Here is a 27,257-nt window from a genome sequence, read left to right on the forward strand (position 1 = left end):
TCTCCAGCATGGGAGGCGGGTGCGCTAACAAGGAGGCTAAAGGCTACAGCCTCTAACGTCAGTTGCTAGTGCACCTCTTGAGGTCAGGAGAGTGAGGTTTATACACATTGCACAGCTATCTATCAGCTGGCCACCGTTACACTCACCCCCCTAAACCTCACTCCCATCCGGGTCACGGCACCATTGTAACGCTCCTGTTCTACCCGCTCCGAATGGGACTCGAACTGGCGTCTCCGGCATGGGAGGCGGGTGTACTAACAAGGAGGCTAAAGGCTACAGCTCCTAGAATCAGTCACTAGTGTACGTCTTGAGGTCAGGAGAGTGAGGTTTATACACATTGTACAGCTATCTATTAACTGGCCACCATTACCATCAAAATAATGTTTAATGAAAACAAAAAGACACACAACACAAACGTACACACTGCAGCTGCATGTGGCTCTCTCTTTCCCAAACGTCCCACTGCATTTATCCCTCTCCTCGGCTGATTAGCCCGATTGGGGGCCGGGCATGCATAGTCACGGCCCGGCCCTGCCCTCCTCTTCGTCACAATGTAATATGTCCTGGCCTTTTTTGTAATTTACATTATTCTTAATGATCGCAATTCTCATTAGATTAATTACAAACTAGATAACTGTAATACAATAATTGGTAACACTTTATTTTACAGTGTTCGTGTTACACATATTACATATTACTATTAGTAATTACTATAGTAATAACAATATGTAAATAAATGCAGCTGTACAAAATCATTACACAGTAACTACATGTAGCTCATTAGTATTACTCAGTATTTACCTATGTAAAAACACAGTAGCATGAACACTGTAAAATAAGGTGTGACCCAATAATTTCAAAGAAATGTTATTTTATAGTTTATATTTTCAGTTATAAATTCTCTCTCTGCTAATGCTGTAAATTATTCAGGGAACCTTCTAACTTGGTACATTACGAGTTTCTATTTGTTAAACAGATATAATAATCAACACAACCAAACTGAAGTAAACATAAAAGTAAAAGTGAGACCCTGTTTACACCTGGTATTAAGATGCATCTCGGATGAACCGATCTCATGTTGTTAGGCGAGACACATCATCTCCTGTGACCAATTGTGTTCGGATTTCGAGGGGAGGGTCTCTGATTTCATGACGCCATACATCAATCACTCCGTCAGTGTGTTACTGCATGATATTAAAGTGCAACAAACTCAGAAAAGACAGCATTAAAAAAATGGCGCGCTGTTCCTCCCAAATGCATCTGAAATTTAATCTGAGCACAAACGCGACATTTCGAGCAGAATTGTCCATATTTTAGTGCATTACCTGTATTTAACTGAGCTGCAGATGTTTGTGCTTCTCATACGTGTCCCTGCATGTTGATTTCAGACACACTGAAGAAGAACTGTGAAGTATTCATGTTTGTGAATATATATATGCTTTTTAAAGTTTTACGATCGGACAGTTATTTCCTTATAAAGTGCTTGAAACCGGCAAAGTTTAAACTCTTGTTTTAGCGCAGTGGTTGATTGACAGGTGAGGGGTGGTGCTTCGCTGCTGTCTGGACGCATACAGGACGGATTAGCGTTTACACCTCAAATGCGATGCGGTCAAATGCGTTTTTGTCTACATTCATATGTGGTTTTTGTGATCCGATCACAAAATGTTTTAGACCCCGTTAAGACCTGTATTTAGCACTGACCACATGTGATCGGATCACCCGAAACGCATCTTAACACCAGGTGTAAACGGGGTCTGAAAGATATCGATATTCAGATCGTTCAAATTGCGATTAATCGGAAATCTTACATTTTACACAACCCTAATCAAATATATTAAAGGGCTAGTTCAGAGGGTTAATTCTCCCATCATTTACTCACCCTCACGCCATCCCAGATGTGTATGACTTTCTTTCTTCTGCAGAACACAAATGAAGATTTTTAGAAGAATATCTCAGCTCTGTAGGTCCATACAATGCAAGTGAATGGTGACCAGAACTTTGAAGCTCAAAAAGGCATAAAAGTAATCCAAACAACTCCAGTGGTTTAATCAATGTCATCTGAAATTATCCAATCAGTTTTGGGTGAGAATAGACCAAAATGTAATGCCTTTTTCATTATAAATCTTGACAGCAGTCCTCTTGGCGATCATGATTTCTAGCTCGATTACACTTCCTATAGCGCCATCTAGTGCTCTGTGCATGGGTCAAGCACTAGGAAATGTAATCAAGCTTGAAATCATGACTGTGCCTAGTGACTTCAATGGCAAGATGTACAGTGAAAAGGAATTATATTTTTCTGTTTTTATACATTCTCTAAATGCCGTCTGTATGCCAACAATACAATGTTACTAGTACAACTGCAAATTAATTTACAATGGCAACATTTTTACACATATTATTATGTCTCACGCACAGTCAAGCGCTCGGATTTTTCCCCTTTCCTCCCCAATTTGGAATGCCCAATTCCCAATGCACTCTAAGTCCTCATGGTGGTGTAATGACTCGCCTCAATCCGGGTGGCGGAGGACGAATCTCAAGTTGCCTCCGCGTCTGAGACCGTCAATCCACGCATCTTATCATGTGGCTTGTTGTGCACGTTACCGCAGAGGAAGCGCATGTTGAGGCCCATGCTATTCTCAGCGGCATCCATGCACAACTCACCATGCGCCACAACGAGAGCGAGAACCACACATTATAGCGACCACAAGGAGGTTACCTCATGCGACTCTACCCTCCTTAGCAACCAGGCCAATTTGGTTGCTTAGGAGACCTGGCTGGAGTCACTCAGCACGCCCTGGATTCGAACTCATGACTCCAGGCAAAGTAAACGTTTTGAATGTGAGCGCACACAGATGCGTTCGGCGCATGCACACTACGACTGCTTTGTGATAGCCTTTAGTACAGTATTGTGCAGATGACGAAATTAGCGTTAAGATCACGGTAGCGGCACACGGAAAACCAAAGTAGACTTTGGCCTTAACAAATCACAATAAATTAATTTTTTTAGCATTGTTAATTGATTAATGCTGTTGATGTTGTTGCATCGTCAGGATTTTTCATCAACTGAATTGTTTTCAAAAGAATGAATCGTTACACCCAAGTAATAGCAACATCTCCGACCTTGCTGGGTCAGAGGAGGATGGAGTTTTCCATCACTGTCGTTCTGAGATTGTGAGCACAGATTGTGAGTGCCTGTCCTAATTTCACCTTTCTTTCTGTCTCTCTGTTTATCCTTTGTTCTTTTATTTTCCCCTCACCATATTGTATTTGTTTCGAGCTTTCTCGCAGTATCTCTTGTTTCCCACAACATCTTTTATTTGCGTTCTCCTTCCGTCCTCACTTCCTAGTTATTGCCGGCATTTTCATTTCCATACTGCATCCATGCTTTCGTTCTGTGCTTTTTTATGTATTATTTTCACTCACCTCTCAGTCGCAATTCACACTCTCTCATTTACTGCCTCTAACAGCAGACAATATTGCAAGCGAGTCTGTGCTGTGCTGGTGCTCGCAGCCGCAGGCCATTACTGTTCATTACACACACAGCCAGAGATCAGAGGGGTCACACAGGATACAGTAACACAGCTGTGCCAGAGAGGAGAGAGAGGCTGATGGTACAAAGAACTGCTGTAGGTTATCAGATGCGGGACTCTTAGAGATGTTTGAAGATAAATACCTTGAACGTTACATCACCTGGGTCTCCATGCTTCATAAAAAAAGAAATCTCGGCACAAGCTCAAGATCATTTCAATTATTGGAGCACATTTGGTTTAGTGCTTTCTAAATCTGGCTAGTAACCAGCCCATCTGGAACCAACAATCATCCATGCGATTATCTAATCAGCCAATCGTGTGGCAGCAGTGCAAGCAGTGCAGTGCATAAAATCATGCAGATACAGGTCAGGAGCTTCAGTTAATTTACCAGACGGGCTGGTTTGAGTATTTCTGGGATTTTCACACACAACAGTCTCTAGAATTTACTCCGAATGGTGCCAAAAACAAAAAACATCCAGTGAGCGGCAGTTCTGCGGACAGAAACGCCTTGTGGATGAGAGAGGTCAACAGAGAATGGCCAGACTGGTTTGAACTGACAAAGTCTACGGTAACTCAGATAACCACTCTGTACAATTGTGATGAAAAGAATATCATCTCTGAGATGCGGGTTGGTGCTGTTTTGGCGGCACGAGGGGGACCTACACAATATTAGACAGGTGCTTTTAATGTTGTGGCTGATCAGTGTATATATAGTGTGTGTGTGTTTGTGTGTATGTGTGTGTGTGTGTGTGTGTGTGTGTGTGTGTGTATGTATATATATAACCATTACACCCCTAATATATATATATACAGTATAAATATATATATATATATATATATATATATATATATATATATATATATATATATATATATATATATATATATATATTAGAGGTGTAATGGTTTGAATTTCTCACAGTTCGGTTTGTTTCAGGGTTTTAGGGTCACGGTTTCGGTACGGTTCGGTATTTGCTTCATAAAAAAATAAAAATATTACTGCCAAATCCAAAGAATAATCTATTTGGTAAACACTTCAACAGGTTTGCCCTTATATAACAATCATTGTTTTACAACAGTAACCATAGTTTAACCATGGCATTTGTAGTAAAATCATAGTAACAACAATATAATCATGGTTACAATATATAGTATGATCATGGTTACAATATATAGTATATATAGTATAATCATGGTTACAGTATAGAAACTACACTATTACTGTAGTAAAACATGGTTAAATGTATCAAAACCATGATTTCTGTTCAGAAAACCCTGGTGACAGCAGTCATGTTACTACAATATTACTATAGTAAAATCATGTTTAATTTTTGTCAGGGTCCTGACAAAAAAAAAAAAAAACATTCTCTAATTACTAAATCAACATTTTAACTTAATACGTTATCACACAATATACATTTTGCACATATACAGTGAAATTCTTTTTTTTTTCTTCACATATCCCAGCTAAGCTGGGGTCAGAGTGCAGGGTCAGCCATGATATGGCACCCAGAGCCTTAACCGCTCAGCTACCACTGCCCCTATGCTACAGGCATCAACATAAAGTGCACTTCAAACTCATTTCAACATATATGCAATATTCAGCTGTACATCACTAAAAAAGGAATAATCTTGCTATTAAAATGCGTGAAAATCCCACATGAACACCCCAAACGCTTTAGTTATTGTTTCATGTCTGTCCGAATTAGCACGGAGTATCTGCTTAAAACTGAAGGGAGTGTGTGCAGTTTTATGTATATTTATGCAGTGTCATTTCCAGCAGAGTGTTTAATTGAATTCTGTGGTGGAAATGATGCTGATGGAAATGAAATGTTTAACGGTTATGAAAAAAGTGACGGACTTATTTGTCTTTCAAGGGCTTTTTTCATAGCTAACATTAATTTATCCTAAATTTACACAATTAAATAATATGTTCACACTTTTTGCATAATCTGCGCTTAATTATGGCTTGATTGGAAATTATGCACAATAAAAATCTTCCGGTCACAAGTGATGTTACCCTTGATTTTTCTTTGTTTTGAATCATCTCAAGCATGCTTCTTCACTGACACTATTTTATTTTCTAAACAAATTGTAGAACTCATTTTCACACAATATATTTTGAAATGTTTTCTGTTTGTATTACTCATTGTTTAGATGATCATAGATTAAAACATGTAATAATTTGTATTTTTATAATGGATTTTCACAGTTTAATATTGAGAGTCTGGGTCAAGGTTAAAACAGTAAAATCTACACATAAAAGGCATTTCAAAAGTACCACAAATAAATGATGAAGTCTTGATAAATCGTTTCCATTTCAGTTTTAATGAGACCTTCATACAACAAAAAGGTAGAAATCTGAAATCTGTTTGTTTTAATAGAAATCCACCCATGGGACATAGAAGTGCCCGAAGTAAAAGGTACACCTGTTTACATGTGTATGAATGGAAGAGAATGGAGTACAAAGGCTCTGTTTCAAAACCAAGTTATTAAGGTATCATAAGTGCTCCCCCGACATAGAAGCTGTTCTAAAATCTAGGATGGATAATTATGCTGTCTTCAAAGATCCCAAATTCAAGACAGTATCACATGTTTGTAAGGCACACAGAGATGCTACCTCCAAATCAGTCACTTGTGAGGTTCCATCTTAGTTTGGATTTTGCGTAAGCTACTTATATAGGCAGGAGACAGAAAGGTAGTCCGCTAGGTATGGGAACAATCCTAACATGTAGCGTTAGTTCATTAGGCAGATTTCTCATTCAATCAAACAATCTACAACTCACATGGGACGGAAGCGTTCCGAACATTAATCAAGTCAGCGTTTAAATACTCGTTTGAAGCAGACGTTAACTCACTCTAGACTGTACGAGAGAGAATTAGCTTTCATTGTGTCATACCGTAACTTTTCATGGCCATCGTTGCTTTGTCGTTGAGTGGTGGCGAGCAGGCGGTAACCACTGTTTAGCACAAAACAACCTGACAGTCAGATTCATCCGACAGCTTCATCATACACACCGACAGCCCTTCGCAGCATGCAATGTGCTTTGATTCCTTCAATATGAAATATCTGTTGTATAATAATGCATGATCAAAAAGGCAGAGAAAAGTAAAATGCTGACATCAATTAAAAGCTATCATTTACATTTATAATGACTTTTCCATGCTTAATTCCTTCCTAACAGTGTCTCTTTAGACTTTTGGATGTGTTTCACGGAATTGTGGTGTCATCTAAAAGCAAAATCACCCGGTTATAATCATTACAACATTCCCATGCATTTCCTTTCTATGTCGTGATGACTTTACTATTATTTGAAATGAGAAAAATTCTAATACTGAAATAAAGAATGGGTCAGTGTGTCCACTAGTTTTTGACTAGTGGTGACCATGATGAATAATTTCTTTGACTTACTGCACAAGCAGTTTTAAATTCAGGGATGCAAAAAAGCCTACAAGTGTGTTATTGTCTAGTTTCATAAGTGAACTTCTCATCTCAATTTGAAATGGTTTTCTTACACCCACACAAGTGCATATGAACCCTTCATTCATGACCGACCAACAACTCCTCCACACAACAGGGCAGCAGAAACATGTGAAAACTACATTTTTACATTTTATTGGGGGTGGAGAAGGGTGCGCGCCGTTCAAAACTCACCAGAGCGTTATGATGCTTTTAATATGTTGTTAAGTGGTTTTTAATCTGTTATCATGTGGTTGCTAAGGTATTTAGAGTGGTTTTTAACACGTTGCTCTGCGGTTGTTAGATTGTTCTGGGTGGTTGCCATGGTGTTACTCTGTGGTTGCTATGATGTTTAGAGTATTTTTAAAACATTGCTATGCGATTGCTAGGGTGTTCTGAGTGTTTTTAACATGTTGCTAGGCGGTTGTTAGACGGTTCTTGATTCTTGATGTTCTAAGAGGTTGCCAGGGTGTCGGTATATGGTTGCAAAGGTGTTCTGAGTGGTTTTTAATGTGTTGCTAAGTGATTTCTATGGTGATGCCAGGTGGTTGCTAAGCGGCTCTTAATGGGTTTTTAAACTGTTGTCATGTGGTTGCTAAGGCAAAATTGTTTTTAACACATTGCTCTGCGGTTGTTAGACTGTTCTGTTGCCAAGATGTTCCTGTATGGTTGCTATGATGTTTAGAGTGTTTTTAAAACATTGCTATGCGATTGCTAGGGTGTTCTGAGTGTTTTTAACATGTTGCTAGGCGGTTGTTAGACTATTCTTGATTCTTGGTGTTCTAGGAGGTTGCCAGGGTATTGGTATATGTTTGCAAAGGTGTTCTGAGTGGTTTTTAATGTGTTGCTAAGTGATTTCTATGGTGATGCCAGGTGGTTGTTGTTGTTGTTTTTTTTTTTTTTTATTGCTAGGGTGTTGCTATGTGGTTGCTAAGAGGCTCTTAATGGGTTTTAAACTGTTGTCATGTGGTTGCTAAGGCAAAATGTTTTTTAACATGTTGCTCTGTGGTTGTTAGACTGTTCTTGTTGGTTGCCAAGATGTTCCTGTATGGTTGCTATGATCTTTAGAGTGTTTTTAAAACAATGCTATGCAGTTGCTAGGGTGGTTCTGAGTGTTTTTAACATGTTGTTAGGAGGTTGTTAGACTGTTTTGGATTCTTGATGTTCAAGGAGGTTGCCAGGGTGTTGGTATATGGTTGCAAAGGAGTTCTGAGTGGCTTTTTATGTGTTGCTAATTGGTTTCAGTGGTGTTGCCAGGTGGTTTCTGTTTTTTTTTGTGTTTTTTTTATTATTGCCAGAATGTTGCTACATGTTTAATAAGGGGCTCTTAATGGTTTTTAAACTTTTGTCGTGTAGTTGCTCGGGCAAAGTGGTTTTTATCACGTTGCTCTGTGGTTGTTAGACTGTTCTTGTTGGTTGCCAAGGCGTTACTGTGTGGTTACTAAGATGTTTAGAGTGCTTTTAAAACATTGCTATGCAGTTGCAAAGGTGTTCTGAGTGGCTTTTAATGTGTTGCTAAGTGGTTTCTGTGGTGTTGCCAGGTGATTGCTGGGTTTTTTGTTTTGGTTGCTAGGGTGTTGCTATGTGGTTGCTAAGGGGCTCTTAATGGTTTTTAAAACTGTTGTTGTGTGGTTGCTAAGGTATTCAGAGTTGTTTTTAACACGTTGCTGCAGTTGTTAGACTATTCTGGTTGGTTGCCAAGGCGTTACTGTGTGGTTGTTAAGATGTTTTGTTACTGTTATGGTTGCTAAGGTGTTCTGAGTGGCTTTTAAGGTGTTGCTAAGTGGTTTCTATGGTGTTGCTAAGCTGTTGTTAGGGTATTCTGGGTGATTGCCAGGGCATTGCTACGGTGCTCTTATTTAATCTGTAATTGTATAATTGCTCAGATGTTATGAGTGGTTTTTAATACGTTGCAATGCAGTTGTTAGATTGTTCTGGGTGGTTGACAGGGCCTTGCTACACGGTTGATAAGCTGCTAGTTATTTTTAACCTGTTGCTGTGCAGTTGCTATGTGTTCTAAGTGGTTTTTAACACACACTGCAATGCGGTGGTTAGTTTGTACTGGGTGGTTGCCAGTGTGTTGCTATGTGTTTGCTAGGATGTTCTGAGTTTTGTTTGTTTTTTTTGTTTTTTTTTCTCTCTGAGTGTTTTAAAGCATTGTTATGCAGTTGCTATGGTATAATGGGTGTTTTTTTTTTCTTTTCTTAACATGATGCTAGGTTGTTATTAGACTGATCTGGTTTCTAGTTGTTCTAGGCAGATCTGGGTGGTTGCCAGGGTGTTGCTAGTGCTATGGGGTTGCTAAGGTGCTCTTATTGGTGTTTAATCTGTTGTTGTACAATTGCTCAGACGTTCTGAGTGTTTTTAACACGCTGTTTTGCAGCTGTTAGATTGATTTGGCTGGTCGCCAGGGCATTGCTCTGTAGTTACTAAGGTTTTCTGAGTGCCACACAGATGATAAGCTGCTATTTGTTTTTAACTCGTTGCTTTGCAGTTACTAAGGTTTTCTGTGTGTTTTTTTACACTTGTTGCTATGCGGTTGTTAGATTGTTCTGGGTGGTTTCCCGGTCGTTGCTATGTGGTTGCTAGGGTAGGTGACTGCAAGGGTGTTGCTACACAGCTGATAAGCTGCTAGTTGTTTCTAACATGCTGCATTGCATTGAGGTGCTCTTAGTGGTTTTCTGTCTGTTGCTGTGAGGTTAATAAGGTTTTCTGAGTGGTGTCAAAGTCCCTTTCAAGGCAAGTCAATCAACTCGGCGGCAATCTTTGAAATACTCCCGGGCAGCTATTTACTACGTAAAAAAGCGGCATAAAAGTACAGCTCCTATCTTGAATGAGGAAAGCCCGAATTCTCCAAAACTGTTGGTTAAGATTACGATGTCATCTTGGTCGGCCATGAATTAAGGGTTCAAATACAACGTAAAAAACATCTGACAACACTCTCTTCATAAACTGTGCTTCTTTAGCTCAGATCATGCTTAAACAGCTCTATTTTCCAAGCTGGTTCAGCTAATGCGCATGCATGTTCTCGAGTTAATGTACAGGTGATGTCTGTATCAAAAAGATGATTGGCTCTTTTACCTGTAAGACAGGAATACATCCGTTGGGTGTTCCAATGTCTGCCATTTATTTTAATACCAGTGGTCCTTCTTGGGCTAAATAGTCTTTGGTGGTTTTTAACACATTGCAATGCAGTTGTTAGATTGTTCTTGTTGGTTGCCAGTGCATTGCTCTGTAGTTGCTAAGGTGTTTTGAGTTTTATTTTATTATTCTTGTCTATAGCACAAGGGGTGCAGGAGTTTAAAAGTTTAAAACAAGGTTTTTAAAGTCTGAGTTTAAATCATAAGAGTTAGTGGTTTGTTCAAATCCCTAAACAAGAGCACTAGTAATACTGATGCTTGCCTTAGCAAACAAAACACTACTAATAATCGTTTTAGATTTTTGCCCCACTCTCTTCTCCCTTGTTTCTAATACATTTAAACACTTGCAGGCAAAACAAAATAATGACATATTCTCTGTAACAAATATTCACGCATGGATCTGCTTTGAATTATTCATGTTCTGTCTTCTACTCTATTTTCTAGTTTGCTTGACAATAAAAAAAAATCCAATGTCCCTAATGTTTGGCTTCAAACAGAACAGGTAGAACTGGTACACTATATGGAGCAAAAGGAAAAAAACAATGACATTAAAAGGAATAAAATTTATGAGCTTTTGATAAAAATGGAAAGAAGGAACATGGTGCAGACGTTTATCCCACAGAGCTTGCAGTGGGAAGAAAACGTACCAGCGACTTTCCGATCTATCAGTGTGTTTTTGACAAGTCGTCTAAGTGCAGATCTAATCTTCCCACATGTCTATTTACTCATGGGATTAAACTGAAGGACACAGAATTCAATTTCATACTCTGTTGATTCACAGGGGACACAAAGATCACAGATCTTACGGAACAGTGCTGGAAGAGGAGGGAAACGTATATATGACGAGCAACATCCAACCCACAAACGAATTTGCTTATCGGATTAGTTATATTTCACAAACTACAATGTCTTCTTTTTCCAGACTTAAAATAATTTTCCAAAACTCTGCAAAATGATTGATTCCCACCCTGAGCTCAGCATCGGATCATCTGATATTTAAGACGGATAGTTTTGCAAGCTTAATTGGGGTGCTCTGTTAGAAAACAGCAATTAAGAGATAAAGTGGTCATGGTTTGACCCCTTGGTTTGAATCTGTGGGACGAGTCATATTTTTGAATTCAGCACAATAGGTTGGCTAATAACTGTTTCCTAGGAGAAAAACAAACCAAAAACAAACGTGTCTTTCACTTGAGGGCGATTACTGCCATGAAAAGCTGAATTCTCCACAGAGGCCACATGAGTTTCATGTTCATGAGTTTCGTTTCTGTAAACAGACTTCTTCTGATTCAACAGAACACTTCCATCGCTACCATTCAGGGGTACTGCAACATCGCTGCTAAATCAGCAGCACAAAACACAGCGTGACCAGTGCAGTCTGATTCCCAAACAAATGACTCTTGTGAGTCTGTTCTATTGAATCTACAATGCAAAATATACAACGTGACCAGTGCAGTCTGATTCCTGAACAAATGACTCTTATGAGCCAGTTCAATTAAATCTATGGCACAAAACATACAACGTGACCAGTGCAGTCTGATTGCCGAACGAATGACTCTTATGATTCGGTTCTTTGACAGCGCTTTGAGCGCAGTCTGATTCCCAAAAGAGTCGGTTCTTTTTAATTCTACAGAGCAAAACAGAGCATGAGTGCAGTCTGATTCCCAAACAAATGACTCTTATGATTCGGTTCTTTGACAGCGCTTTGAGCGCAGTCTGATTCCCAAAAGAGTCGGTTCTTTTTAATTCTATAGAGCAAAACATACAACGTGACCAGTACAGTCTGATTCCCAAACAAATGACTCTTATGAGCCAGTTCTTTTGAATCTAAAGTGTGGAAAATACAGCGCGACTAATGTAGTCTGATTCTTGAACGAATGAATCTTATGAGTCGGTTCTTTTGAATCAACAACACAAAACATACAACGTGACCAGTGCTGTCTGATTCCCAAACAAATGACTCTTCTGAGTCTGTTCTATTGAATCTACAATGCAAAATATACAATGTGACCAGTGTAGTCTGATTCCTGAACAAAGGACTCTTATGAGCCAGTTCTTTTGAATCTACAGCGTGACAAAATACAGCGCGACTTCTGTAGTCTGATTCCCGAATGAATGACTCCTATGATTCAGATCTTTGTAATCTACAGGGTAAAACATACAGCGTATTGAGCGCAGTCTGATTCCCAAAAGAATGACTCTCATGAGTCGGTTCTTTTTAATTCTACAGAGCAAAACATACAACGTGACCAGTGCAGTCTGATTCCCCAACAAATGACTCTTATGAGCCAGTTCTTTTGAATCTAAAGTGCGGAAAATACAGCGTGACTAATGTAGTCTGATTCCCGAACGAATGAATCTTATGCGCCGGTTCTTTTGATTCTAAACAGCAAAACATACAACGTGACCAGTGTAGTCTGATTCACATCTTATGATTCGGTTCTTTTTAATGTACAGCATAAAACATACAGCGCGACAAGCGAATTCTTATTCCCAGCGAATGATTCTTATGAGTCGGTTCTTTGAATCTACAGCACAAAACACACAACGTGACCAGTGTAGTCTGATTCGCTAACGATTGACTCTTATGAGTCGGTCCTTTTAATTCTACACAGCGAAACACACAACGTGACCAGTGTAGTCTGATTCCTGAACATTAGACTCTTATGATTCAGTTCTTTGTAATCTACAGGGTAAAACATACAGCGTGATGAGCGCAGTCTGATTCCCAAACAGATGACTCTTCAGTTGTTCTTTTGGATCTACAGCGCAAAATATACAACATGACCAGTGTGGTCTGATTCCTGAACAAATGACTCTAATGAGCCGGTTCTTTTAATTGTACAGCATAAAACATACAACGTAACCAGTGTAGTCTCATTTCTGAACAAATTAAAGATTAAATAAAATATTCTGTAAACAATAAATATGTGTAAATGCCTTTTGCAAGAATCTATTCTGTTAAAAAAAAAATTTAATGATCTCATTTTGTAACAGGCTACTAAGGGCAGAAAATCCAATTGTAATTGCATTTATTATTTCCAAAATATTTCTTCAACAAAAGTATTAAAGAAATGTTAATGGCAGTCTAGAATAGTTAAATACCTTGTGATTCCCATCCCTATAGCTGAGATACACTGCAAGTTTAACAGGCATTAAATTAACAATAATCAAAACTAGACTTGCTGTGCAATCATTTGTGTTTTCGCCAGTCTATTATAGTGATTTAAACTATTTCAGACAAACCCGGCCTTAAATGGTAAGTAAAACCAAAATGAACTGGTCTGTACCGGCAGAACAGTCTGCAAACTGGACTGGCTACATACGTAAAGAAAAAAAAAAAAAAAAAAAAACATTTGCTAGATTTGATTTCTGCAGAGTGGAGGTACTGCCTTTGCACTCTATTACCGCATTGAACGACTGACCTTTCTTATAGTCTATAAATGGTAAAAATCCATATTTCTCACCTCTTATTGTAAAGCAAAATTCAAAATGTCAAGTGTGCTGATATTTCAACAATACGGGTGGAAATATTAATAAAACAGTCATGCATGATCTGGTCAACGGCTGCTGGGCCCATGTGGTCTCACTACGGAGAGGTAGTTATAAAGATGGTTATAGAGGGGTTTCCTGTCCAGTTAGTAGTGTGAGAACATGTTAAATCAGTTGGGACCACAGAAACCTTCACCTGTCCTTTTTAATTAGTGCCGAATGGTTTCCGCTCTGTCAGTCCCCAGTGATTGGGCAAAGATCAGGTCACTTTGAGGTCACCAAACACCATTCACAAATGAATTGCGAATGACCTTAAAAAATCCAGTTCAATCCTGTTTGCTCGGAGGTAGCAAACAGTATGCAGAATTGTAATGTGAATTTAGCGAAGTGAAATTAATTATGAATTGTCCACAACATACTGGCTATTTCCAGAAAATTTCAATTATATTAATAAATAATATTTCAAATGATAATTATGCTACCTACTGTCTGTTTGGAACAGCCACATCAACTATTATGCCATAACGGCAAATTATTATGAAAAATTAGGTTGACTTGACAAAGCCAAAACACTGTATTTCTTTATCTTTTCTTTTTTGGGGGGATTCTCTCCCCTTTTCCCTCCAATTTGTTATGCCCAATTCCCAATGCGCTCTAAGTCCTCGTGGTGGCGTAGTGACTCGCCTCAATCCGGGTGGCTGAGGACGAATCCCAGTTGCCTCCGTGCTTGAGACCTCAATCTGTGTATCTTATCACGTGGCTTGTTGAGCGCGTTACCGCGAAAACATAGCGCGTGTGGAGGCTCACGCAATTCTCCGCGGCATCCACGAACAACTCGCCACGTGCCCCACCGAGAGCAAGAACCACATTATAGCGACCACGTGGACGTTACCCCATGTGACACTACCCTCCCTAGCAACCGGGCCAATTGGTTGCTTAGGAAACCTGACTGGAGTCACTCAGTCTATCTATCTATCTGTCTGTCAGTCTGTCTTTCTAGACAAACTTAACCTATGTAGACGATTTCTGTTCCGTTTTGCAAAACAAAATCCTGAAGGCAAAAAGACAACCTACTATAAGCAAAAGTAATTAAACATCACAGAATCTAGGGAACATCAAAAACTCACTCACCGAACATATTCCCAATGTGTCCATTCTTGGTAAGAGGTCGAAGTTCATTCTTACCCCAGGCATAACGCTTATAGCTGTCCCAGGCAAACTTCATCATCTGCCAAAACAAAAACAAGATATGTGATATCACTTCACCTGTTAAATATGCATTTAATAAAACATTTAAGGTCCAGTTATTGTACTTTGTGCATTATAATAAAACACATCATTATGATGCAAATGTTGTTACAAAGCCATCAACCACATACAACAAATGTTCCACTTCACAAACGATACACAACTATGAACGATCAAAACCTCTAATTGATCATAAGTTTAAGGTCTTTTACACCACCACAACAAATGACAATAACTCCAGAACAGTGAACCATAGACAAATGCTATAAATGTTAAAGAAAAACAAAGAATTTAATCACTTTCCACAAGCTCGATTTATTTCTGCTGGTAGTAACACACTGTCATAATTAGCTGTGCAATAATGCAGGCGACCTACGGGCTCACATGAATCAAATAAATACATAAATTCATGAACAGAATGACAAGAGTCAAAGTAATGGACTGTTCCATATATAAATTAACAACAGATACACAAATCAATTATCACTGTTTTTGCATCTCCATCATTGCACATGCATTTAAATCAGTGTTTTTGTTCTGTATGTTTGTTGTGTTAAACTGCATGTCACTTGCACAACGTCACGTGAATCCATCATACATTACTGATGGACTACTTTTATAATACTTTTATGATGCTTTTTCTCATTTGGACATTCAAAGTCCCCATTCAGCTTCATTATCGGATTATTCCATGTCAAATCAGCCACATTTCATACATTTATCTGGCTGAACTTTTACGAAAGATAAACATAAATGATGATGAAAGCTAAAATATGAAATGCCACAGATCAGCAGTTCGTTATTTTGTACCTATGATTTTGGAGCAGAATTACAGGTCAAAAAATAACCTCGGAAGTGTGGCAGTGTCGTTATTTTATTTTTACACATAGATAGGTAGGTCCATTACAAAAATCAGTTGACTTCAGCACCAATTGTTGCATTATATGCCAATGGCTTAAGTCAAAATATGGGAAAAAAACACTTTTTTTTACTGTCGTTTTTCCAAAGTTGGAGTGCCTATAATTCCAGAAGTAGTAAATATATCGTAATATCCTTTTAGATTCTGGTTTAGTACAAACTTTTCTTTTTGTATCTTCATTTTTAAGGCCCTATATAGTTAAGTTTCAAAGATATGGTGCTCTCAATGTGGCTGCATGCATCAATTGTTACATTTGACCCATTTTCAATTGTCAAAAAACAATTTTAGGTCACATGGTACGAAGCCTGTTTTTCTTGATGAACAAAACAAAGGTCTGAAGTAGAAATAATTTTGAAACTAGAAACATACATGTATTTATTTACACAAAAACAATAATGCAAATATCTTGATTTTTCAAGAGTCCAAAAATACACTATTACAAAGAATAAGCAATGCTGCTCTTCATTTAGTGCAATACCTAGTTTTGTTGGATTTCAGAAATGTTCATCTACAAAGCTCTGGAATGCATCATTAGGGTTTCAAGCACAAAAGATGCTGAAATCATACCTTATTGGTACTTATCGTCTTATTATTTGTTTTCTGCCCAAAACGTGTCTGGTTGAGGGTCAGTAAATAATGTGAACTATTCCTTTAAGAAAAGAAATAAGAGTACATTTTAACTTGATGTGGACCCAAACTTAACACCAAACCTGGGATTTACCAAAACATTTCAAGGTCATAAAGAGCAAGGAACATTCTGGAGAACATCATTGCTGCCATTTCTAAATTTCCACACTTTACCACAAAATCCACATTGGGACTTCCGTCCTCTGGGCCTGGGCTCTGAATGCTAGTTTAGTACAGCCAGAAAGAAAGACAAGTTTGTGTGAAACATCATCATATGCCTGAACCATGATGCCAGCAACCTCCTCCACATGGCAACGTCTGAAAATGTTTCCTTCCCTTGAGGAGAAAGATAATAATTGATGTGGGATCTCCTCCAAACAACACAGTAAAAAGCCTTTCGACATGATAGGGAAATAGCAGAGAGAAATTGTGAAAATCTGATACACGGAAGCGATCCTAATTTTAGCTCGATATGAACAGGGATGTGGGGAAGTCTTAGGTTGAATAAACCTTTTGTGATCGTCTGTTTGTGGTGGGCTTTTTGCTCGGAGCGCTGAAGTATTGCTACACAAATGCTTTGGTTTCCACTATTCATGGCCAGCTGACTGAGCATATCTCCTGAGGGAATTCGGGGTAGAAGAAAAAGTCAATTTATAGCAGCTTTTCAACCCGTTTAAACTTCATGTCCACTTTATCAGCACAGAGCAACAGCACTGATGACGACAAAAGCGGAAAGGAGCTGATCAGCTCAGAATACTTGTGCAGTTTTATCACAGATATCTCAAACCAGCAGACAGGTCAGGACTGTAAATATGTTCAGTGCCGCTGTCACAGTAAAATCACACACAACGTTTTATTGTGTATCAGAGTTTGACAGTAGTCAACAGTCACACTGGCATCTAACTATGTTTAACACTCCAAGTACGTTTCAACATAGAAATGTGTCATTTAAAAGGCATGTATACCCAATATACACTGAATATACTTCTATATAATATAATATAAGAGGGTCATTCCATGTCAACTCAACCAGCTGATCAAATTATTATTATGATGATGATTTCAACATTTGGGATCACTACAGTTCACGGTCCTTATGCCCAGACACATTTAGGGCAGAAAAATAATAACAAGAAAAAATATTACACACATACAAAGTGCCACCTACAAAGTGTTCTAAATCAGTCACTTATGAGCAAAACAGTAAAAGAGCTGCTAATGATCTGTGAATGTTCCGCTGAGTGAATTCAGGTCAGTGTGATTAACAGTCTGAACAGAATCAGAACTCATGACATACATTATAAAAATGATCGTGGCACGGTTAGTGCACATGCTTCAAAAACACAAAGCCATGACATCATTTACTGTAATCTCTCTACAGTAACTATAAATATGAGGGCAAAAGTCCAAACCACGCCCCCTGTAAATAGCCTATTGCCATAGACTACCACTGGGAGGTAGAAGAATAATAACAACAATTTGCCCAGAGCTGGGCTGAAACTGGTACAATTTCGATCTCCATGGCTCACAGCAATGCTGCATAGACCATTATGCTACTTAGCCATACACTGTACAGGTGCTTAAGAGACATACCAAGCTGAGTATCAGCAGGAGTTAAATGAAAAACTAAATAAATACATTTAGAAATTTCTCTCTGCATTTTCTTAAAACTTAAAATAATGAAGTAATGATACATCAAATGTTATGTTTACATTGACTAAAAATGTTTACCACTATGTGGTGCTGTCTCAAAACTGCACAGGTACACTCAGAACATGATGTTGATGATGCATACCAATTTTCTTTTAAATCTGACAAAGCGTTCAAAAGATAAATATATACACACGCCTCTTGATGATTCAAATGCACACCATACACCTCAGGATGATCTTGAACCGATGCCTTTCTGTTTCACAGGTCAGTGTGCTATCACCTGCACATATCTGCCACAACATTGCCAGACAACAAAGTGACATACCAAACTAAGAGGAATTACAGCAAAACATAACAGTCACCATTATCAACTCTGTATTCATGTAACTTTACAACAAAGAGAAAAATCTAAATTTGATTGGCAAAAAGGCCAGAAACCATTCAGTAAATAGAATGTACAAAAAGCTCATGTATGATAGATATTAAACTAGGTGACTTGCCTAGTTGGGGATTCAAACCCTGGACCTTTAGAACTACAAAAAAGTGCATTAACATAATGAGCAACTCAGTCGACATGATCAAAGTGTGGCAAAGAGACAAGCTGAGTTTAGAGTCAGTACAAATTTGTGGGCTATCTTTTTAACTATAAGTGGCGCTGTCTCCAAACTGCTCAAGTATTCTCAGGACATGATGTTTATAATGCATACCAATTTTCATTCAAATCCGACAAAGCCTTCAAAAGATACAATATTTTATTATACAATTTAAAATGGCTGAGAGCAGATATGGTTGATATAAAATACAACTGAAAAAAAAAAGAACAGTCTGGATACAATGTTCATTGCATCTTCTAAACAGTTGACAAACTGTCTGGAGGGGATCAAACCAGTACCCTTTCAATCTCCATGGTGAACAAGTATGGCACAACTATGCTACATAGTCCCATAATAAACAGGTGATAGAGAGACATACCAAGCTGCGAGTCAGCAGGTTTTAAATAATTTAAAAAAAAGAAAGAAATTTTGAAATTTCTCTCCGCATTTTCTGAAAACTTAGAATAAGGTAATAATGATACATCGTTTTGTCTAAATTTGCTAAGCATTTTGACCACTAGATGGCACTGTCTCCAAACTGCTCAGGTACCCTCGGGACATGATGTCAAAGACGCATACCAATTTTTATTCAAATCTGACAAGGCATTGAAAAGATATTTCACATTTTAATAAAATTCAATATGGCGGAGAGGGATTATGGCTGATATGGGGGCAATTGGTATCGTTGGAATCCTCATGACCCACATAATCCATAGACACAAACCTCATGCGATTCAAAAGTTACGGGCAAATTAATTTATTTTCATATTTATCAACCCATAGGTGGCGCTGTCTTTAAACTGTGCTTGTACCCTCAGATCATGGTCCTAATGAAGCATTGCAAGGCATGTTTTTCGATAGGACAAACTGTTGCCGAGATACAGCCTCAAATCCATTTTCACATCGACCTTGTTAACTTTGAAACATCATAATACAAGATGGCGGCCACTGTAATGGGCGGAGTTTTAATGTAAGGGGTTAATTCGAATCTTCAGGAGGAGAGTTATCAGACAAAATAGAATGATGTATCTAGGACAAACGGTTCAAAAGATATGCACAAAAGAAAAGTGAATTTTTGACATGGTGGTGGCACTATAGAGTTTGTCCTAGAGACCCCAAATTTGCTATGGGGACTTTTCATGCCCACCCCTATCAGTGTGCCAAATTTCATTATTTTCCTATATACGGTTCATAGGGCTGCCATTCCGAGACAGAATAATAATAATAAAAAAAATGGATACAATAGGAGCCTTGCACCTTCAAAGCTTGGCCCCTAATAAAAGTGTAATAGTTTCCATCCATCCATCCATCCATCCATCAACTATAAATATTTAAATATAAAATATAAAAAAAAAAAATATTTAAAAATGGTGTAAATAAAAATCTCCAATGTTAGCAATTTCAGAGCAAATACATAAATATCGAAATATATATCATCAAGAGGTTGAAAAATATAAAATTATTATAAAAAAAATAGTTAAAAAAAAATAAAATAAAAATATTCTTTGTCAGCTATATCGCCCAACCTTATTTCCAGGGGTTAAAAAATAAAAAAAAATAAAAAAAAATAAAAAACATACCTTGAATACATTTTGGGTCATTTTATTTGGTTACAGCATTGGTCAAAAACTAAAGGAATACTGTGGGTTCAATACAAGTTAAGCTCAATAAACAGCATTTGTGGTCTAGTACTAAAATCAGTTGACTTCAGCACCAATTGTTGCATTATATGCCAAAAATGGGGGGAATTTTTTTTTTTTTTTCTGCTGTTTTTTTCCAAAGTTGGAGGGCCTATAGCTCCAGAAGTATTAAAGATATCTAAATATCCATTTAGCTTCTGGTTCAGAACAAACTTTTCTTTATGTATCTTCATTGAGGGCCTACATAGATAGATTTCAGAGATATGGAATGGCTCCATGCATACAGTAAATTGCTAATTTGTCCCATTTTCAATCATTTCAATAAGCGATTTTTATCACACTAAAATCATGTTAACACACATATTGTTTACGTCTTGTCACTATACTTTTGAAACAGTGAGTATTTTAAGAATGGCCCCATTGACTTCCATCGTTAGTGCCTCCAACTTAAATGTAAATGTACAGTAGCTGATTTCTTTCCGTTGGGCTGGATGCACATATGAAGTTTTGGGGGGTAAATAATCTGATTTAACACATCACTGCAGGCAAGTAATCAATCAATCAATCACATATCTGGCTCCATAATTAGATGATTGTTCAACAAAGTAAACAGCACAACAAAGCAGATTCAAATGAATCAGATACTGATGACAGAGCAACATGTCAATCCATTGACCACAACAGAGTTCAAAACTCCAAAAGGACCATCAAAGATGATGCAATTATAGACTGTGTTAAATGTGGTGATGCAATCAAGATGAACTCTATAAACCTCAAAGCATCCGTACATCTCTAAAGCTGTACATGGACAAAGGGTTTACGTTAGAAGCTGCCAATATGTTGATATTAAATGTATAAGTGTCTATCCAAAAGATTTTTTTAAATGCTTGAACCAAAAATATGAATACTAATGAGATTGCGCAGCTCAGTCACACAAACCTTTATTAACATCTCAGAATAAACATGGCACATAAACAGCCTGCTCACTGACAGCTTAAATAATGAGCAAATAAAGCCATTACCCAAACATTCAGTGTGCTTTTCCAACAAAAGAGAGAACACAATCTCATGTATGACACTTTGATAAATTGCTGTTCGCTGTGATACATCTATCTTAACATTACATTAGTCCCTACACGCCATTTCAAAAGCATCCACATATCGGCTTGTTTGAAAAGCAGTTTTTCTTCAGAAAAACAGAAAATATATTGACCAAGTGGAAACATAATGAGACCTCAGTGTGGTACATCCAGTTCCCAGAGGAGATGAAAGCTAGCATGCAGCTATTAATGCACTTTTATCTGGATAAAGTCTTTCATCCCAGTGTGTGGATATCTGCGATCACAATAAACTTCAGGAAGTACAAGCATTGGCCTGGACAGGGTAAACTGCATGAAACTGATGAGAACATGTCCAACTTCACCCCATAATCAAAAATAAATAAATAAGAAACTGTATTTTGCATTAAAAATAAAATTTAAGTACATTTTAACCCAAATTAATTGAGCAAAAAATCTCATACAAGAATATAATGATATTTTATTTCGGTTGTCAAGTATGGATACATGTTAGTACTTGCTGCACTTCCTGTTATTTAAGTTAGAATTTAAGTTAGTTTAAAATATATATATATATATATATATATACTGTATATACATTAGAATCACCATTGAGAAAAATGAGAATTACAAAATAACCTGTCAATAATAACATGTTTTATTCCCAAATCTAAATTAATAAATAAATAAGAAACTATATTGTTTAGGACCAACTTTTGTTGGATCCATAGTCATTCAGGAGAAGCGATCTATCTACAGGAGTCTGCAGTTGCGTGTAAGTGTGTTTATTTCATTGTTTTACTTTGTTGAACAGTGGTATTCATTGCTAGACTTGTGCTGTTTGTTTACTGTCTTGAACTCGTGTCGCTTAAAGGTGTGTTGGTGTGTGCGCTATATTGTTTTGACTTGTCCCAGTGTATTCACTGCTAGATTTAGAATTGGTTGTCCAGTGTGTGTAAAACTATCATTGTTTTTAGTGTCTATAAACAGTGCTTCACTGCTAAAGTGCAGAATAATTTATTTGCGGTGTACGGAAGTCGCGTTTGTACACGCACTTGTCAACTCGCGTGACCTTTAGTTTCAGTTGACCACGTGACTAGCTTTGTTGTGCTAAGTAGCATTAAGGCATGTCCTGCTTTTTTCACTGATCAGCTTGTTAACATCGTGTATATATTTTACTTGAATGCTGATGCGGAAGCAGTAGCCCTCATGTAAAGCCCTCCTCGTGTGAAGACCTACTTGTATAAAGACCAGCGAGTTTACATGCGCGAGTCCACCGAGCAAGGACACCGACAAGGCGCCACTCAACCATAGCACTTAAGTATCTTTTACGTTTATCTCTTGTCTTATTTTCCTTCTATATACTAACATGTCTACTTCACGAATAACACATGCCTTCAAGCACATCCCTGTTATCTGTTCAGACCGTTTACATGATATCGATGCAAGACCAAACGCAACCCACACAACCTACGGCCACTTTGCACTTCAGCACCTGCTCAATTCTCTTTCTCACTGGGACTCTGGAACAGCCAGTCAGCTGTGAATAAAGCTGACTTCATTCCAGCCTTTGCCACACAGTCCACCCTCAGCGTCCTGGCACTGACAGAAACATGGATATGTCCAGAGGATACAGCAACACCTGCTGCTCTCTCCAACAACTTCTCCTTCTCTCACACACTGCGACACACCGGTAGGGGTGGGGGAACAGGTTTGCTCATTCATAACAACTGGACTTTTTCACCACACTCTTCACTATGTAACAATACTAGTTTTGAATTCCATGCTATTACTACAATGCAACCCACAAAAATACATGTTGTTGTCATCTATCGCCCTCCAGGTCAGCTGACAAACTTTCTTGAGGAGTTGGATGTCCTGCTGTCCTCCTTGCCGGAAGATGGTAGGCCACTTGTGGTACTTGGTGATTTCAACATACACCAAGACAAGCCCCAGGCCACTGAACTGAATAATCTTCTGGCCTCATTTGACTTGGAAAGACTACACACCACAGCAACTCACAGATTGGGCAACCAGCTGGACCTCATTTTTACACGTAACTGTACCAACTCAAATATTCTTGTTATTCCTCTACATGTCTCTGATCACTACTTTGTTCAATTCAACATGACTCTCCCATCTACATTAAAACATGTGAAAAAATTGAAAACATTCAACACACTTCTCTGCCCTCCCCCTCCACCACCTGACACATCACTGACAGCAGATGTCTTCGCCACATTTTTTACTAATAAGGTTACAACCATCAGCAATACATTCCCAGCACCACACCCTTTCAAACACCTGTCCCCTGTATGCAACTCTTCTGTCTTTATGTTCTCTCCTCTGACTGACACTGAGGTCTCTAAACTCCTCCTCTCCAACCACCCCACCACCTGTTCTCTTGACCCCATTCCTTCTCACCTTCTCCAGTCCATCTCTCCGTCCATCCTACCTGCACTCACACACCTAATTAACACATCTCTACTTACAGGCACCTTTCCCACTACATTTAAGCAGGCTCGAGTAACCCCTCTGCTGAAGAAACCCGCACTTAACCCCACACAAATAGAACACTACAGACCAGACTCTCTTATCCCATTCATGGCAAAAACACTTGAAAGGGCAGTTTTCAATCAAATCTCTGCCTATCTCTCACAGAACAAGCTGCTGGAATGCAATCAGTCAGGCTTCAAAAGTGGACACTACACCGAGACCACCCTGCTGTCTGTCACTGTGTTGCTGAGACAGGCGAAAGCTGAATCCAGATCATCCGTCCTGATCCTGCTGGACCTTTCTGCAGCCTTTGACACAGTCAACCATCAGATCTTACTCTTTACCCTCTCCTCACTGGGCATCACAGGAACTATGCTTGACTGGTTTAATTCCTATCTCTCAGGTAGGTCCTTCAAGGTAGCCTGGAGAGGTGAGGTATCCAAGCCACATCAGCTACTTACTAAGGTACCTCAGGGATCAGTGCTTGGGCCACTTCTCTTCTCTATATACACATCATCACTGGGACCCATCATTCAGACACATGGTTTCTCTTACCACTGCTACGCTGATGACACGCAACTCTACTTGTCTTTCCAGCCCAACGACACCACAGTGACTGATCAAATTTCAGCCTGCCTGGAAGACATCTCGGCCTGGATGAAGGAACACCACCTGCAGCTCAACCCATCCAACACTGAACTCCTTGTCTTTCCAGCCAACCCTGTTGTTGAACACAACATCACTGTGCAGCTGGGTGTAACTACAGTAACACCTTCCAAAACGGTCAGAAATCTAGAGGTAACCATCGACAACAGACTAAATTTCACAGATCACATCTCAAAGACAGCAAGATCATGTAGATTCACACTCTACAGTATCAGGAAGATAAGACCCTTCCTCCCTGAACATGCCACATAGTCACTTGTCATAACTAGACTGGACTACTGTAATGCTCTCAATGCAGGCTTCACTGCATGTGCAATTAGACCCCTCCAAATGATCCAGAATGCAGCAGCACGTCTGGTCTTTAATGAACCAAAGAGAGCGCATGTTATACCACTCCGTGTCTCTCTCCACTGGCTGCCGGTTGATGCACATATCAAATTCAAGGCTCTGATGCTGGCATACAGAACAGTCACTGTGTTTGCTCCAGCATACCTAAAATAATTTATGCAGAGCTACACACCCACTAGAAGCCTGAGGAACGTCACCTTTTTGTACCAACACAAAGAGGCACCAAAACACTTTCCTGGACTTTCAGCTTCATCATACTACGATGGTGGAATGACCTTCCCAACTCCATCCATGAAGCAGACTCACTCTCTGTCTTCAAAAAATTACTAAAAACACATCTTTTCCATGAGCACTTAACCAGTCATTAATAAAAAAAAAATAAAATAAAAAAAAACTTGTTGCACTTTTAATCTGTTTTGAATACTATTCTGATGCTAGTGAAACTTTGTGTTATGGCACTTTTCATACCACTGTCTCCTTAAGATGATTCGCTTTTGTTTTCTCATACACTGTAATGATGTACTGATATGCTATTTAAATGGTCAAGCACATCTTGGTAGTATTTGTTGTACTGCCTTTAATGTATGCTGATTTAAATAATAATAATAATAATAATAATAATAATAATAATAATAAAAAGTAAGAATCACTATTGAATAATTAGAATTGCAAAATAACCTGTCAAGAACATGTCCAGTTTCACCCCTAAATCAAAAGTATTTTACACCATGACAGTATTTTTGTACTACCTTTAATTTATGCTTATTTAAATAAAAAACTGCAACTATTACCATTGAAATTGGTAAGAATTAATAAGAATTATTCAACAGCATTTAAGTACATAAGAACAATTTCAGCCCCAAATAAAAAAAAAAAAAGAGATTATATTTTGCTTAAATATGTAGCCTATTTTAGGACCAATACTTGTATTTTGATGACAATTAAAAGCACATTTTTCCTAGTCCCGAGCTCTCTCTCTCTCTCTCTCTCTCTCTCTCTCTCTCTCTCTCTCTCTATATATATATATATATACACACACAGTACTGTGCAAAAGTTTTAGGCACTTGTGAAAAATGTTGCATTGTGAGGATGTCTTCAAAAATAATGACATAAATAGTTTTCATTTATCACTTAATGTCATACAAAGTCCAGTAAACATAACAAAGCTAAATCAATATTTGGTGTGACCACCTTTGCCTTTAAAACAGCACAATTCTCCTAGATACACCTGGACACAGTTTTTCTTGGTTGTTGGCAGATAGGATGTTCCAAGCTTCTTGGAGATTTTACCACAGTTCTTCTATCTATTTAGGCTGTCTCAATTGCTTCTGTCTCTTTATGTAATCTCAGACTGACTCGATGTTCAGTGGGGGGCTTTGTGGGGGCCATGACATCTGTTGCAGGGCTCCCTGTTCTTCTATTCTAATGTTTTCTATTTGCAAAAGTAATGTTTGGGAGTCATTTATATTTCCTATTGACACACTAAAGCTGAAGATATAAATTACTATCTTAAGACAAATGCTTTTGTGAAACATCTTAAATGCCTAAAACTTTTGCACAGTACTATATATATATATATATATATATATATATATATATATATATATATATATATATATACAACTAATGACATTTTTTTATATCAAAATCTTTTTACTGGCAATATATTACAATATACAATATTTAATATTTTCCAATCTATCCGATGTTCTTCTCCAATGTGCAAAATTAAACATTTATTGTGAGTTATACCAGCATCTAAAGATCCTGAAACTCTGACTCAATCGTTCAAATTTTAAGGTGTCTTCCTCAAGAGAGCACTTACCAGCCGAAAAAGCAGAATCCTCCATTGGGCTTAATGCAAAACTCAGAATATTTTTGACTTAGACAGGAAACATTTGTACCCGAAAAAAGTATGCTTGTTTAAATCTATACATTTCAAGGATTGGACATAAAATACCAATGGAAATCCACCCGTGTAATCTGCTGAAAATTATTTAATAAAAACCTTACAAACGACTGTGATTGGTGCATCCTGAACAGTGCTGAGAAAATGAACAGGTGCCACATGATTATGCGCTGCTTCAGAAGTACTAGGACAATAATTTGCACATTTATAATTATACTAAGGACCTTTAATAGTTATAAAGTTAAAGTACTTTCTGTGTGGTAAAATTTCCCAAAAGTGGTTTGGAACATTTCCAGTTTTCTGAAAGTTGGTAGGGACATATACCTATCATCCCTACCTAAATCTATGCCTATGCCAGGGGCGTATCTACAGGGAGGGCAGGGTGGACAGCTGCCCTAGGAACCAAGGTAAGAGGTGGCCCACAAAGGTTGACCAAAAGGAACCATAAAAATTACTGCAGGCCCGATGGGCGAAGAAAAAC

At 38.2% G+C, this 27,257-nt stretch overlaps 1 protein-coding gene across 2 annotated transcripts in view; it reads right to left on the reverse strand.

Annotated features, from left to right (window-relative positions):
• The window catches only part of LOC127453113 (mannosyl-oligosaccharide 1,2-alpha-mannosidase IA-like), a 306,543-nt gene that overhangs the window by 155,984 nt on the left and 123,302 nt on the right, over positions 1 to 27,257 (reverse strand). For both annotated transcript variants that reach the window (XM_051719229.1, XM_051719228.1), the window contains exon 2: positions 14,751 to 14,847. In XM_051719229.1, coding sequence (XP_051575189.1) covers positions 14,751 to 14,847 — 97 coding nt within the window. The remainder of the gene's footprint in view (positions 1 to 14,750; positions 14,848 to 27,257) is intronic.

Source organism: Myxocyprinus asiaticus, chromosome 15 (genome assembly GCF_019703515.2).
Source record: "Myxocyprinus asiaticus isolate MX2 ecotype Aquarium Trade chromosome 15, UBuf_Myxa_2, whole genome shotgun sequence".
In the NCBI taxonomy this organism is placed as follows: Eukaryota; Metazoa; Chordata; class Actinopteri; order Cypriniformes; family Catostomidae; genus Myxocyprinus; species Myxocyprinus asiaticus.